Here is a 17686-nt window from a genome sequence, read left to right on the forward strand (position 1 = left end):
AAAGTTGCTTAACTCTTAGCCTATAACACTAATGTCAATATATTATGGCCCAGCTTACCTTTATATATCTTTTGATGAGAAACACTGAATTTCATACACAAGCTAGTTTTTAATTAAATTGTAATTGTTATTTTATAAAATTTTCTTTACCTTCCTAAAAAAAAATTTTTTTTTTAGTGCTTGATATTTAGTTGGCCGTTTCTCACAAGGCCCTTAGTAAAATTTAAACAACTTTTAATTTGAAATGTTACTTTAATTGAATACTCAGATAAAAATTGAACAATATAAAAAGAACATTTTTTACAAATGACCGTTTATACTACAGTAAAATCCAAACATTGTAACGCACCGCACAGATGACCGCTTCTCTTTCAAATCTCACCACTTTTCCCTATCAGTTTCAAAAAGAGAAGTCACTTCTCCCTACAATTCTGAAGTAGTGCGAGCCCTGAAAGTGATAGAGGCGATCAAGCTTATGACTTAATGAATTTAATGGTTACATATACGACTATAAGATATTAAATATTATTTTGATATCTTTTTTGGACAAGTTGTACACATTTCAAAATGAGGCACATGGGAAGCCTTGTATGGACTTGTATATATTCATGTTTTTGTTAAATACTTTAGTTAATGCATTGTGAAGTGAGGTTGGTGAGTATTTCTGTAATTTCCACAGACAGGCTGTTTTTTCTGTGAATAAAAATAAACTGATATTTTATTTTTCGGTAAAAGCTGTAAGGAGCATGCATATTTCCGTATGCAAATTATCTGTAAGTATTACATCTAACCATATGACAGTCATGTGACCTAATGACCTTGAAGTTAACTTTGCATGCAAAAAGACCTCTGCCATATTTTTAAAGAAATTGATAATTTTAGATCGTTTCTTTGGGAATGTAAAACTGGTATTAGTGGAAGAGTACAAAAATGTGATATCAAATATAAAATCATAAATACTTAATTATTATAACTGTATTTGGAAAAACTTTACCACACGTGATATCATTTGCTATTGTTTCTAAGTATAACAGCCTAATATGACTTCATGCGGGCATGCACAGCATACGGGAAGTGAAAGTAGAGTAAGGTCGAAAACGTAAGACGGTCGAAAATACAATACGAGACGATACATGTAGAATTTTCAAAAAATAATGTCAACCCACAGGCACTTTTCTGTAAATGTGGAGTTTACGAGACACACTTGTACGAAAATCAATGTGGGGATTATTAAACACACTTGTACGAAAATCAATGTAGGGTTTACTTTCCACACCCGTACGAAAATTTTGGGGTGTCAACCAGTGATATTGTTTGCCTTAAATTAGTGGAGAATAAAGGCTTTTTCCCCTGGAGAAGAATCCCAATTTGAAAAAAAAATGGCTAAAAATTATTCCCAAAAAGACAACTTTTTCCCCAAACAGTGCAGTCTCAGTAGTAATTGTGCATGATTACAAACTGAAAAACACTCATTTATACATTTGTCATGCCTAAAATGACTATATGGGCAGATTTGAGGTTCTATTTATGTATCATCACTGACAAAAAGGGGTCTTATTTCAAAGCAGGGTTTGACTCAGGGGTCTGTAAATTGAAGTTTCAGTCAAATTCATGGTTTATTCTAAATTTCCCAATTTGTTGAAAATAACGCATATTTTCCCAAAAAAAAAAGGGTAGAGGTAGTTTTGAAAAAAGCCAACAGTATCACTGTCAACAGAGTATAGTAAAAAATCCCCCCCCCCTTTTTAACGAAGTTGTGTTTTAAAGGTAAGTACAAATGTGAGGAACCTTTGTGAGCTGAGCAATTTTCTTAGACATCTTGAGATGCATGTCATTTGTAACCTCCACATCCTTCTGTGGATTTGCAGGTAGAGTTCCATATTTTCCATTTTGGTAATAGTTGAACGACATTTTGGCACTGGCCGCCATGATGAAAATTAGGTTGATGAAATAGTTCTTAGAAACATTGCCTGTAAAATCTTTTTATTTTTATTTAATTTTCTATTTATTCACAAAAAAAAACAAGTATATACAACGATTGTGACTAGAACCATCATTTTTTTCGGTTATTAACATTTTATTTCTTCTGTTATTTTCATTTTTCACATATTCATACGCTTAAAAACAGTTGTAAAGTTTACGTGTTGCTAAGCAATACAATAGTAGTCGATACATATAAAATACACACATACTTTATGAAATCATAGACACATTTTAATTGTTTATTTCATTAATAACTGGCTTAAAAACTGTTTGATCTATTCTGTATCTATTTTATAAATCAAGCTCAACGCGTCAAAATCAACAGACAGGTGCCCTTATCGGAACTCTTTTGGTGTTTTCCATAAAATTTCGGGGACATTCGATAATAATTGGCTTTATCGTAAGAAATAAAAGTGTTCTCACTCTGTTTTACGCTTGAAGAGTATATTGACACTTCCTCCCATTCAAACGTTTTCCTCATCAACAATTTGCATCAACAAAGTTGCATGTGCTTCCATTCCCATCTGGTTCAATTGCAATAGTAAAAATTTTGAAATTTGTTTAGTGAAGAGTTGTAATAGATGAGGTAATGATAGGTTATAGCCGTTTACAAACAAATGTTATATGACAATAATATGTCAATAACTTGAACAAGATAACCTAACTGAAAGTGAAAAGGAAAGTTATAATCTTTCGGTTTCCTAATAATTATATATGGCGGGAAAGAATGGCCATTTTTGTAAAGCATGGACCATTTGACTTTCAGTTTTGCGGGGAGATGGGAGAAAAAGGGGGGATTTTATTTCAAGCCAAATGTTTCCCCTCATACAAACCAAGCAAGATTTCTTTTCCAGTCAATTCAAAGCAATAACATATTTTTTCAACAATTGTAAATACGCAGGAATAGTTCGAATATGACATAGTTTTCTCTTTTAAATTGCTTTACATTGTCATTTCGGGGCCATTTATAGCTGACTATGCAGTATGGGCTTTTGTTGAAGGCTGTACAGGGAGGGACCTGTAGTTCGAGTTTTTTTTTGGTGTTATTTTGGTCTATGGTCTCTGGTGGACAGTTCTCTCATTGGCAATCATACCACATCTTCTTTTTTATATATCCTCATCATGTGATGTGTTTTCGTACTATAAACAGGTTGGGCTCAAGTCAGAAACAAGGAAAAATTAAGACTTGGCTTGTTGTTTCTAGAACTCAAAAACATTTAAATTTTTTGTTAGGAGTCTTTAGTCTTTAGAAGTGTCAACTTGACACTATAATCTCTCTGTAATTTGAATCACACTGGTAAATTTACGTCACTTTTGTATAAAACTCATTGGTACATTTGTATTTATGATGTGGCACTGCAGAAAAAAATATATAACTAAATAAATAATTAAATAATTAATTACCAAAACAAATTAAATTAAAATTGAATAAATAATTAACCCTTATAAAACCTTAACTATCTATTTTGTGAACCTTCCAGTATTTTTAATAAAGACCCCTAACAAATGTTGAATATCTTCTATGTGATGTTTGTAATTATCATTTTCTGTTGTTGCTAACAATACTTCAGATTCAAGTGTTAGTTTTGCTGTTATGAAGTAGAGTGCTGAGCGTAGTTTTTCTCTAGCCTCCTCATAATTTTCACAATCCAGTAGGTAATGGTCAACTGTTTCTACTTGTCCACAGCTGCATTTGTCGATGAGTGCTGGGCATATTATTGATTTCTAAAAGTTTAAATTGCAATATCCTGTTCTTAGACTAGTAGTTATTCTATATATTTCAGTTGACGGGTTGTCGTTTGGAAGTGTATTTTTTACATTTTGTTGAAAGGCATAATATCATCTTCCTTTATCACTGGTGTCCCATCGGTTTTGCCATTTTACCATAACACTGTCTTTTGCTCCTTTTTGTATATCTTGCTTTGTAAATATTGGAATGCTTTGTATTTTTTCTGCTTCCTGTGCTGCTTTTTTAGCTACATTTGTAGTTGGTCTGCTAGTTCATTACCTTGTATGTCAGCGTGTCCAGGGGTCCATTCAATGGAAACAATGATTCCTTCAGATTTAAGTGCCAATATACCAATTTTAATATCATGAATAGTTTTGCCATAATTATCTGATTTCCAATTTGAAGTTAAAATTCCAATTGCTGATTGGCTGTCTGAGAAAATTTGGATGGATTCAGGGTTTTTTCTGTTGTTTGGAATTATAAGAAAATCTATTACTAGCTTGATAGCTACTAATTCCCCTAATAGAATAGATCCTCTATTGGAAACTGGCTGGGTTAACTCTACATGTTCTGTGCTGTTTGATATTAAAATAGCTGCCCCAGCACCACATAGCTGATTTATGTTCACTCCCATTGAAAATTTCTATTTATTGAATTTATAAATGCCCTAGTGACTAAGTGATTAACTCATCTTATCGTCATCTCATAATTGATAATCAATGTATGACAAATGTATGAATTGTGGAACAAAGGAATTGTTTTGTTGTGAGTTGAGCATCAAACCACTTGGAATTAGCTGGATTTTTTTAACTAATATCAATTAATTCTTTGTTACTTTAAGCACGTTATGCTTATCAGTGTAATAAATACAAATACATTTCTATAACACAACATGACATGCATGCATGTAATACATCAGAGAAGCAAATAGATATCAAGTATTGACCAATAACAGTTTGGTCCTATGATTAAGTGCATTAAACAAAAATTTACAGAAATTACACAAATCTTATACATTTTCAGTGCTGAGAAGTTGCACTTATTTGAATGACGATGGACGTCTATAATAATAAGGTTTAATAAACTGTCTCCTTAACCCTTTCACCGATGAGTTCCGGTTTACCGGGATTCATGCTTCAGACAGCTGACGAGTCCCGTTTTACCGGGATCGGAATACCTCTTTTATATTTCCCGCTCAAAACAGTGCAAACATGAGTTATCTTTCTTTAATGAATACCTGGATGAAAGTGTAAACATGGCGCTTCCGTTTGTTAAAAACCGTGTCAAAATCAGATGAAATTTAAGGAATTTACGAGAATTTAAAATGAGGGAACATTTTTTTTGAAAGAATATGGAAGAATTCAAGCCAAACTAGTATACTTTTTTGACATAAAACGTCGTTATATGAACAAAACACTTGGAATGGACATCTGTCAATGTGCGGAATTTGTACAGCCTCATAATTTTTACAAAATTTTGCCGTTTTGGGTTAAAAAGCAGAATTTTGAGGACTCCAAACTAAAGAATGGGGAAAATTTGTATATTTTATGAAGAAAAAATATCAAAACATGAACAAAACTGTGAACATGGTGTTAGTGAATGAAATAAATACACAAATAACTACAAACAAGTTTTTATTAACATTTATTTTGAAGATTTCCCACTTGAGTAATAGTAGCCAGGGACGCCATCGTCTCAGAGTAGCTTCTGTCTGGGCAGCAATCGGTGAAAGGGTTAAGTCTATAGCATTCACATTGTAAAACAAAATGGAATTCATCTTCAGTGATATTTTAAGTACAAATATAAGCACATGCTATCATAAATATATTTTATATTGTGGCAATTAAAATTCATCATTGGCAAAAGAAATATATCTTACAATTTTATTTCATCCATCTTGTTCATTTATTTTGTTTCGGGTTTCTCAGAATTTACCTTACTTTACCTGAAAATACTCCGAAAAATAATCAAAAGTAAGAAAAATCTCCGACTTTTTCCTTTGATAATGATAACTGATTTGAGAGGTTACTTTAAAGTCGTTTTGGCGACGTACATGTTTCAATCATAGTTTTACTAATCCACTTTTTCATTTACGATGGTCTGGAAAAGAAAACTGTTGTTATGAAGATATTCAACAGGTTGGGAACAACCACACAAATGTCAGAGGTTAACCCTTCAATGTAAATAATAACTATACCTTTTATGAGGGAGGATCAATTTTAAGTGATAAAACAATTGTTTTAATCCACTTCTTAGTACAAAAGGGCACATATTTATATTATTGGGGGAAAAAAAACACTTCCCAAAGAACTATATATATTCATCTATCTGGTATTATATGGTCAAAACATGTCCAAGAATTTTGTTATTATCCTGGACTTTTATCTTTTTTATTTTCAAAGGTAGGTGGACCCCTGTTTTTAGGAAATTTGTTTCAAATATAATTCATTTTCTCCTGTTCAAGTTAAAGAAAGCAAAGTAACTTTTCAGTGTACTACATTCATGACAATGGAGATGAAAAGTTATGGTTAAGGCCACTCCAATTTGATTCCTTGTTTGACGGACCCACCTGCTCCTATTTTTTTTCAAAACAGATTTTTTAATTTTTTTTTATATTTCTGCTTCCCGCATCCGGAAATGGAATCATGTCCATTTCCCGCACCGTTATTTTTGTTGTAAATATATAAAGATATCAACATTTGTTTTTAAAATCACAGTCTAACTTGTATATAACGATTTTAAACATAAAAGCACCCCACCACACTGTAAATATCTGTGAGAAAATTTGTTTCAGCATGAAACCTATTTATCCAAAGTGGACGGTGCTTCGATATAAATTTATAACAGCGAGATACCTGTAAAGAACAAAAAATTGGTTTCTTTCCCCCTTATTAATATTCCCTATAAAAAAAAATGTTCGTTGTTAGAATAAAGTACAAAGAACTTTTGAAGGATTGCCTACAACTGCAATTATATTGTATGCTGGCGAAACAAAACTATCCATAGCTGCTGCATGTTTATGCACCTGTCCTGATTGATTTAGGGGCCTGTCGTTCAGCAGTTTTGATTATCTTTTGTTGATGTTGTCATTGATATTTTCCCATTTGGATATATAAATTAGATTATTGGTTTTCCTGTTCGAATTGTGTACGCTAATAATTTTGGGGTCCTTTATAGCTTGACAATTACTTTACGCATGCGTCAGTGTAAAGACGTTCTTTTTCTATGTCAGAAATTTTTATTGGAAAAACTGATTTGGATTAGCTTATATGGACCTAAATGGATTTAAATGTGTATTTCATGATATAATGTGATTAATGTCAACCCTAGAAGCCAAAAAAGGTGAGAAAAGGCCTCAAACTTCGGATGGTGAGACACCCAAACCTGAAGGGAAAACTGTTAAAATGGCGTCAAATGCAGAAAGCGACCCCGAAATAAAAAATCAACTAAAAATGTTGATAGATTCTATGGGAGATTTGAAAAGAGGACAGGCCTCTATGCAAAAAATGTTCGAAAGTAAACTGGATAAAATGCGTACCGATTTAACTTCAAGTATTGACAGTAAAATGAAGGCATTAAAAGTTGATATCGATTTAGAAATTGGCAGTCAACAATCAAAGATTGAACAGTTATCAGACGTTGTTCACGGTATTGCGACAAGACTTGATACGATGGAGTCGTCAATCGCCTCGGGTGGCTTAACGGGAAATACTTCTATTGTCAATCAAGCAAATCATGATAGTCAATCCGACAATACACAAAAGTACTCCGATGAAGATATAATTTCTACCTACCGATTGAGAAGTAAAAGATCCGATAAACCTGGATTTGTAAAAATTTGCTTCCGTAGCGTCGAGATCAAAAAACGAATTCTTAGAGAAAAACATATGCATGATAAGCTCAGACAATCGACTGATTATCGTAGTGTGTATTTACGAAGTAGCAAATCATATGTAGAGAGAATGATGGAACTAAATACGCGCACTCTTCTAAAGGAACTGCCGCAAGGTGCGCAATATCGCATGACAGCGAACGGAAGATTAGTTAAGAAAAATGAAGATTCAAGTCAGGAGAATAATCAAGAAGAAAATGGTCATGATTAGGATACTTCCCGGTCTGTTGAAGATGTTTTAAAATTTGGACATATCAATGTAGGCGGTTGGACAAGTAACAATGAAGTATTACGAATCGCATTGCTCAAAAGTATTGGTGCTGATGTTGTTAGCGTTAACAAAACACACTTAAAGGATAATGATAAGTTGGAATTACGAAATCAAGGATATGAATGGTTTGGTTTTAACAGACATTCTGTACATAGGAAGGCGCCAAAAGGTTCTGGAGGTGTTGGCTTTTTTGTTAAATGTACAGTTTTAAACTTTTTTCACGTACGTGTGATTGACAAATCTATCGATGGTACATTTGTATATTGGGATAAGAACTTCGTCATAGACAAACAGACTTGTGTTTCGTTGTATTTTCTTGTTATCTGCCCCCTGAAAATTCACCATGGGGTAGAGACGCTGAAACCTTTTTCTCTCATATTCTGGCTCAAATTTACTTGCATTGCAATATGGATGCCATCTTTTTATTAGGCGACTTTAACTCTCGAATTGGCCATTTGAATGACTTCAATTTTGAATTTGATAATATTTGTGAAGGGACCACTATAGACTCTGTCTGCAATAAACACGGACAAGTATTTGTAGAGTTTTTAACTGACAGTAAATTCTGCGTTTTGAATGGTCGTTTTGGTGAAAAATTAAATCAGTACACGTCAATTTCACCAAGAGGCAAATCTGTTGTCGATTATATATGCGTTCCACATGATATCATTGGCAGTTGTAAAGACTTTAAGATTGTACCGTGTGGTGAAATTGTTGGTTCCGAGGGAATTCAAAATCTCATAGACACTCGATGTAAAATTCCTGATCACGCATTTTTAGTTTTTGACTATCATTATAGATACAATTTAAATTCAGATTTGGGTAACGGAAACAAAGTGGATATAAATAACGATGTGAAGACAGATCAGAACCGAAAACATTTCAAACTGCGTAGTATTCCTGCGGATTTTATGTGTTCCGACATTATCAAACAAACGATAAATGAACTTATTAGAACAATCGAAATTTGTAAAGAAGAACAAGGCGAAATAGATAGTATATATGCAGCTTTTTGTGACACAGTTTTTCGTGAAATGGAAGATAAAGTACCGTTCACTGATTGTTCAAAACGAACACGGAGAAAATTTCGTAATGATAAACCCTTCTGGAATGACGAACTTTCTCAATTATGGAAGAATATGAGAGACAAAGAAAAGGCGTTTCTTAAAACCAACGGACATGGTGCTCGACGAAAAGCTAGGACAGAATTCTCGACTTCTCAAAAAACATTTGATAATCGTTTACGTTTCTTAGAGAGAAAGTACAAATCGAATTTGGCGCTTGACATTGAAAAAGTCTCTACAGATAATCCACGAAAGTTCTGGGATGAGTTGAACAAATTGGGCCCGAAAAGGAAGAAAGATATACCTATGGAGTGTGATATAGGCGGTGGTAATATAACGTGTGATAGATCGGAAGTTTTACAGAAATGGGAATATGATTTCTCGAATTTGTATAAAAAAGTTAATACGACATCTGATGATACATTTTACGCACATGCTATGCAACATAAACAGTTACTAGAGGACAATATGCTAGACCCTCTTTTTGAACCAAACGGAAAATTAAATGGAACGATTTTGATCGAAGAAGTGAGGAAGGTTGTTTTTTATTCTAAAGACGGAAAATTGCCAGGCATTGACCTTTTGCATTATGAAGTTTTGAAGAATAATAGTGTTATATCTGTGTTACATAAGCTATTTCAATTATGTTTCGAAACTGGAAAAGTACCTTCAGTATGGGGAAAGGCTATAATTCATATTCCAAAAGGTACACAATTAGATCAGAGAGTTCCATTAAACTACAGTGGTATTAGTCTGCTTTCTGTACTAGCTAAGTGTTATAGTTCGGTGTTAAACAACAGATTGCAAAACTTTTTAGAAGAAAATGATTCAATTGTTGACGAACAGAACGGATTTCGAAAAGATCGATCATGTTTGGACCATGTCTTTACATTAAACAGTATGATTCAAAATTGGAAGTCATCCTTTGTAACTTTCGTTGATTTGCAGAAAGCATTTGACTTCGTTGATCGCAACTTGTTGCAGTACAAACTTAGATTGAATGGAATAGATGGTTTCATGTACAATGCTATATCCAGTTTATATGTTAACACTGAGTCTTGTGTGCGTGTAAACGGATTCCAAACGAACTGGTTCCCTTGTGTAAATGGTGTCCGACAGGGAGACAACCTTTCGCCAACGCTTTTTTCAATCTTTATTAATGACTTAGCTGTTGAGATTAAAAATCTAAACAAGGGTATCCCGGTAGAAAACGAAAAAATCAGTATATTGTTGTATGCCGATGATATTGCTTTAGTGACTGAAAATGAACGCGATATGCAAGTTGTTCTTGACGTACTTAATAAATGGTGTGAGAAATGGAGATTAAACGTAAATAGTGCAAAATCAAGTGTTATGCACTTCCGGAAAGGTCGAATTCCACGGACCAGTTCAACATTCAAAATTGGAAATGAACAACTACAAATCGTTGAGCAGTACAAGTACCTTGGCGTTATTTTTAGCGAGAAACTTAAGTATACTGCTGCAGCGGATGCATTTGCCAAAGCTGGTGGTAGAGCACTTGGTGCTGCTATTTCAAAAGTTCAATTCATACAAGGAAATTGGATTTAAAACCTTTGAAACTGTGTTTAACTTCTGTGTCAGCCCTGTTTTAGATTATTGCTCTGGTGTTTGGGGCTATAATACTTATCATGGCATTGATATGATACAAAACAGAGCAGTACGATATTTCTGTGGTTTACATCGGTTTGCACCTACTATAGCATTAAACAGTGAACTTGGCTGGTTACCACCAACGCAAAGACATTGGTTAGATATGGTCCGCCTATGGAACCGTCTCATTCTTATGGACGACGAGAGACTCACGAAAAAAGTTTTCGAGTGGGAGTATAAGAATAATGGATTATGGTGCACACAAGTTATGGACATCTTTAATAAACTTGGTTTAAGTAACCTCTATGAAACAAAACAAATAGTGGACATACAAGAAGCTAAAGAAAAACTTTTATGTTATACTGAAAGTGAATGGAAATACAAATCTGCTTTATCACTGAAACTACGAACATTTGTGACCTTCAAAGAAAATTACGAACTAGAACAGTATATCACATCTAATCTGTCTAAACAAGAACGATCGGCTCTTTCCCAATTAAGATGTGGGATTCTTTCTATACGCATTGAGACTGGAAGGTTCCGTAACGAAGCGCTACCAGAACGAATATGTGTACTGTGTGAAAAGCAAGAGATCGAAGATGAAAAACATTTTATTTTAAACTGTCCATGTTATGACAAACTTAGACAAAGGTTTCTACCTATGGCCGCATTAGACAATTTTAGTGACAATAACGAAAAACTTATCCATTTATTAAAAAACTGTCAAATTCAAACTGCAAAATTTGAAAATTCGGCTTTTATTCATAGAAAAAAATAACTTTTCTTCTAATTCTGTATTTTTATTTTGTAAATTTTTACGTTTTCGGATACGATATCATATTGTTTAAAGTGACATAAAGGTCCAATGGGCCGGGTGTAAATATAAAATTGCTATGTATATAATTGTATAAATGTATGTTGTGATACACATGTCACTATAATAAATAATTACTTACTTACTTACTTACTTACTTACATGTACATCATAATTTAAACAACTTTTTCTAAAAGAGGGGTTCACTTATTTTGAATAATACTTTAAACTGTTAAAGTAAATGTGTTAATTTAACATGGTTAAAGTCCAGGAATATTACAAAATTCTTGGACATGTTTTGACCATTTAATACCAGATAGAGATATAGTTCTTTGAGAAAATATGAGCCCCTTTGTACAAACAAATATGTTATAACTTATATTGATCCCTCATAAAACATGTAAAAGGGATATTTATCATGTTTATAACATTAAGGGGTTGCCCTCAAACTGATTATGACTTGGTTGAAGAATTGTCTCATTGTCAGTCACACATACATAGACCAGATTTAATTATTTCTTGGTGAACATGGAAAAAATACTTCAGAAATTGAAGAAATGTCAAAGTTCAAAGTGATAAATCAAGTTTTAATCAAGTCAAATACTACTATTTTATGTTTACAATAAAAAATGATAATCACTCGCCATTACTTTTCAAGCTTCGCCTTAAAAAGTTGCAAATTAAATATTTTTTTATTAAAATTTTCAAATTGCTCGCTCACCCCAAATATTGGTGTGGCCTAATTATAAGAGAATAGTCGCAGACAACAATGGGGCAAACTCATTTTATATTTTATTTTTTTTTTTTGGGGGGGGGATGTTGAAAGAAGAAAAAAGTTAATTGAAAATACATTTGTTTATACTTTGCGAAAAAAAACAATAACGTTGCTAAAAATAAATTGTTTTTGCAAAGAGGTGGGGGAAAAAATATACTAGGAGAAACCCTGAGTGGATCAATATCTGAACATATCATTTAACACAATTTTAAAATCAAAATTTCCATCTTTTCTGCTAAATCATATAATAACAATCAAATTGAATAGTTTAATTTGAAAAAAAATAATAGTAACTAGTGATTGAAGTTTTTGAAAATAAAAAGAATCTTAATATATTTCAGTTACAATAGTAAACTTTGAAAGCCCTGAGTTTTTGTGATCATTTGCAAAAAACAAAATGTCATTTCATTGTACTGTTTTAATGTAATTGTATGTAGAAAAAGCCTTCTATTTTCAGTATTTTGTCACATTCCTGACATATTTTATAAAGATTGAAAAATGCTTTAAACTTTCACAAAAAAATCACTAAACACATTGCTATATCATTGTTTTCAATTTCTGGTATCTTTTCCCATAGAACAGGACTTTCTTTATAGGACCATTTATAAAAAAACGAAGAGAGGTACTCCAAAAATGTCAGGAGTGTGACAACTGTCTTTAAACATCTACCAAAGAACACAAAGGACTTAAATGTTTTCTTTTTCTTTTTGTTTTTCAGAAGTGGCTATTCCAAAGAGAAGAAAAAATATTATTACCACTGTGATATGTTTATATCATAGATGTGGGAGTGCATTATATATGTCAGGAGTGTGACGCTTTTTTAAAGCATTTTCTGTCAATTCATAATTTCACAAGATTAAGTTCCACAAGTTTCTTTGTGTTAGAAATGTTAAAACCAAGTAATATTCATATCATTTACCTCTTAAATGTGTTATTTATCATGATTGTTTTGGCACAATCAGTTTTAATTAGTCATTTTTCTATTTTTTGTGCACAGTAATGCAAATTTATCAAAGGAAATAAGTGTGTACAACTATAATATCATATAGGAAAGTGAGGAAATAAATTTTGTACAAAATAGAACAATTATTTTGATTTAAAATGGTATATTTAAAGATGTTTCAAGGATTAACCATTCAGATGTAATTTGTCACACTCCTGACATGAATTTAACAATTTAAGAAAAATATGAAAATTAGCTTTAGTTTTAGGACAGATAATTGAAAGACAGCTAGTAAATAGAAACAAATTTTGGTAAAACTTTCATTCCTTAAAACATCCACTAGACTTGCTGACATAAGTCAGGCAAAATTCTCTAGAAGAAATAAATCAAAGAAGGAGACTTGGAAAGAGCGAACCTGTAAATACTGGCTGAATCTGAAATTTTAACATGATCAGAGGAAGTTGGACAATCAAATAAAAACCTATAAAACGAAGCTAACAAAAAAAGGCTTAAAGTAAGAAGAACTTTGAATTCCAAATTTGATAAGCAATATAAAGAAAAAAAAGGCAGTGGCAGAGAAACAGAAGAAAAAAAGGAAAAAAGATTAAAAAAAAAGAAGTTGGCTTGAATAAGGACTTAGAATCGAACATAAACACCTCAGATTCAAATGAGAACAGATCTGTGACTGTGTCAGATTCCAGATCTACAGTGAGAAAACCTGCATAACACACAAGAAATCAACTGCCACAAAACCCTAATGCTTATAAGTGATCTCGTCTAGAAGGCCCTTTTTTCCTAACATTTTTTATGATGTGTTTCAAAGTACTCGTCCAAACTTTGGGTTTTGTGGTAGTTGATTTCTTGTGTGTTGTGCAGGTCATGTTTTGACATATAGGTATTAGTTCGAGATAAAAAATGAATTTGATTGCTTTTTAACCGGATTTTTGTGACAAAAATGTCGGTTATTGATTTGGGGATGCTCGGCAGGCGGGCGGAAATCAAATGTTGTCCGTGCATTCACTTATGAACCGTTCAACCAAAGCTTTTAAAATTTATTATGTTGTTACTGACAACTAAATGAAGGTCAAGTTCAATAATGGCGATTTTGACTTTTACCGTTCAGGAGTTATGGTTCTTGAAAGATTGAAAAATGGCGTTTCCAGTCGTGTCCGTGCATTTACGCATGAACTGTTCTACCAAAGCTTCCCAAATTTTAATATGTTGTTACTGGTGACAAAATGGAGGTCAAGTTCAATAATGACGATTTTGACTTTTACCGTTCAGTAGTTATGGTTCTTGAAAGATCGTAAAATGGTTTTTCCAGTCGTGTCCGTGCATTTACGCATGAACTGTTCTACCAAAGCTTCCCAAATTTTAATATGTTGTTACTGATGACAAAATGGAGGTCAAGTTTAAGAATGACGATTTTGACTTTTACCCTTCAGGAGTTATGGTTCTTGAAAGATTGAAAAATGGTATTTCCAGTCGTGTCCGTGCATTTTCTCATGAACCATTCAACCAAAGCTTTTTTATATGTTGTTACTGATGATAAAATAGAGGTCAAGTTCAATAATGACAATTTTGACTTATACCGTTCAGGAGTTATGGTTCTTGAAAGATTGTAAAATGGTGTTTCCATTCACGTTGTTGCATTTACTCACGAACCATTCAATCTAAGCTTTTCAAATTTTAATATGTTGATACTGATGACAAAATAGAGGTCAAATTTGATATTGACAATTTTCACTTTCACCAATCATCAGTAATGGTTCTTGTGATATTGCCAGGACACAAATAAATGTTAATAAATCCGGTTTGCTTTCGTTGTGACAGCCTCTTGTGCTAAACCTTAGGACCGTAAATTTAGTTTGACTCAACTGATATTAAGACGCATCCAATTTTGATTGTCAGGAGTTGAATTGCATACTTTTGTTTGGAATAAAGTTCGGGACCATGTGAAAATTTTGACTCATCCAAAATTTTGAGTCAACCGAGTTCGAGACAACGAGAGTTAACTGTAGTACAATAATAAAAAAACAAACACTAAAATTGCTCTGAAGCCTAGCACCTCTAAATTTATGCCTGTACAAATATATACATGATACAAAGTTAACATTATAGAAAGGGAACAGACATCAAGTGAAAACATATGTGTTAGGTCCTTAATCATAAACTCAATCTTTGTTTTTTTTAGCTTTGAACATGGATTCATGGGATCCAAGAAGAGATGACTTTGATGACAAAAAGTTCAACTCATATGACAGAGGACCAGGAAGAAACATCAGAAAGAACCAGGATAAGAAGTATGACAGTAATAACAGAGTTGGAGTCTGGTTTTTCTACAACCGCAAAAACACTTTGTGGTCTATAATATCAAGTCGTCATTGTCGTCCGAAGACAGTTGGTTTCGAACAATAACTTAAGTATAAGTTAAAAATATCTATGAAATTTAAAAACAAGGTTTATAACCACAAAAGGAAGGTTGGGATTGATTATAGGGATAATGGTCCCATTAGTTGAAGAATTTGGAGCCAAAAAAGGCCATAAAAGGCATTTTTCGAGTTTCCAGACTTGTGTTTAAGTGTAGCGATCTCTCTGAAATATTACCACAAGTTTCCATACAATAAAGGGATGGTTAGGATCAGCTTTGGGGATTATGGCTCAAACATTTTAGGAATTATGGGCAAAAAAAGGTTGAAAAACAAGGGTGTCCTGGTTAATGGACAATTTTAAAGCAGTGTAAGGGAGGTAATCCAAAACAAAATAGTACAATGATGTATTACCTCCCTTACACTAATTTTAAATTATCTATTTAAGACTTTTATGATGTATTTAAAGTCATATGTGTGACTGGTGAAAATAAAGTGTATCCAATTCTTGAACCAATGCATGTATATATCATAAACTTAGTCTCCTGTGCACAATTTTATCTTTTTTAACACAAACATATCTTATAAACGTCTTTTTTTTTCTCTGTCTGTCATGATGTGAAAATTTGGTAGCTACTTAATTGTCTTATTTTGAAGCTGTAGTTTACCAATTGTCACCTTATAGTAAACAATCAACAAAGAAACATGAATATTGAGCATGTGTTTTAAAACGTGTACAATTAAATTTTATTTCAATGATAGAACCATGTGTATTGCATTGCGATCACAGGATTTCGGTAGTATCCACCTGCTCGTGGTGAAGCAATTTCTTGATTATGGTCCCAGTTATCAAGTTGGTTCAAATCAGGGTCCCAAATCAAACGTTGTTTGATTTCAACAAAAAATGAATTATTTGGGCTGTTTGATATGCTGAATCTTACCATGTATTTAGATTTTTAACCAGATTTTTGTGACAAAAATGTTGGTTATTGATTTGGGGATGCTCGGTCGGGCGGGCGGCAATCAAATGTTGTCCGTGCATTAACTCATAAACCGTTCAACCAAAGCTTTTAAAATTTTAATATGTTGTTACTGACAACTAAATGAAGGTCAAGTACAATAATGGCGATTTTGACTTTTACCGTTCAGGAGTTATGGTTCTTTAAAGATTGAAAAATGGCGTTTCCAGTCGTGTCCGTGCATTTATGCATGAACTGTTCTACCAAAGCTTCCCAAATTTTAATATGTTGTTACTGGTGACAAAATGGAGGTCAAGTTCAATATTGACGATTTTGACTTTTACCGTTCAGGAGTTATGGTTCTTAAAAGATTGAAAAATGGCATTTCTAGTCGTGTCCGTGCATTTTCTCATGAACCATTCAACCCAAACTTCCCAAATTTTAATATGTTGTTACTGGTGACAAAATGGAGGTCAAGTTCAATAATGACGATTTTGACTTTTACCGTTCAGGAGTTATGGTTCTTAAAAGATTGAAAAATGGCGTTTCTAGTCGTGTCCGTGCATTTTCTCATGAACCATTCAACCAAAGCTTTTCAAATTTTAATATGTTGATACTGATGACAAAATAGAGGTCAAGTTCAATAATGACGATTTTGACTTTTACCGTTCAGGAGTAATGGTTCTTAAAAGATTGAAAAATGGCGTTTCCAGTTGTGTCCGTGTATTTTCTCATGAACCATTCAACCAAAGCTTCCCAAATTTTAATATGTTGTTACTGATGACTAAATGGAGGTCAAGTTCAAGAATGACGATTTTGACTTATACCGTTCAGGAGTTATGGTTCTTGAAAGATTGTAAAATGGTGTTTCCATTCACGTTGTTGCATTTACTCACGAACCATTCAATCTAAGCTTTTCAAATTTTGATATGTTGATACTGATGACAAAATAGAGGTCAAATTTGATATTGACAATTTTCACTTTCACCAATCATCAGTAATGGTTCTTGTGATATTGCCAGGACACAAATAAATGTTAATAAATCCGGTTTGCTTTCGTTGTGACAGCCTCTCTTTCTAACCTTGGTACCGTAAATTTAGTTCGACTCAACTGAAATTTAGACGCATCCAATTTTGATTGTCAGGAGTTATGGTTCTTGAAAGATTGAAAAATGGTGTTTCCAGTCGTGTCCGTGCATTTTCTCATGAACCATTCAACCAAAGCTTTTCAAATTTTAATATGTTGTTACTGATGACAAAATAGAGGTCAAGTTCA

At 33.0% G+C, this 17686-nt stretch overlaps 2 protein-coding genes across 2 annotated transcripts in view; one reads left to right on the forward strand and one right to left on the reverse strand.

Moving 5' to 3' along the window:
• LOC134715441 (protein FAM184A-like) overlaps positions 1–1952 on the reverse strand; it is a 36017-nt gene extending 34065 nt beyond the window's left edge. The window contains exon 1 of the mRNA XM_063577618.1: positions 1789–1952. Within this exon, the coding sequence (XP_063433688.1) occupies positions 1789–1929 (141 nt within the window). The 5' untranslated portion in view covers positions 1930–1952. The remainder of the gene's footprint in view (positions 1–1788) is intronic.
• A 452-nt stretch (positions 1953–2404) lies between these two features.
• The window catches only part of LOC134715442 (tudor domain-containing 6-like), a 111613-nt gene continuing 96331 nt past the window's right edge, over positions 2405–17686 (forward strand). Inside the window, exons 1-2 of the mRNA XM_063577619.1 lie at positions 2405–2569; positions 15277–15385. Of these exons, the coding sequence (XP_063433689.1) occupies positions 15285–15385 (101 nt within the window). The 5' untranslated portion in view covers positions 2405–2569; positions 15277–15284. The remainder of the gene's footprint in view (positions 2570–15276; positions 15386–17686) is intronic.

This window comes from Mytilus trossulus, chromosome 4 (assembly GCF_036588685.1).
Source record: "Mytilus trossulus isolate FHL-02 chromosome 4, PNRI_Mtr1.1.1.hap1, whole genome shotgun sequence".
Lineage (NCBI taxonomy): Eukaryota > Metazoa > Mollusca > Bivalvia > Mytilida > Mytilidae > Mytilus > Mytilus trossulus.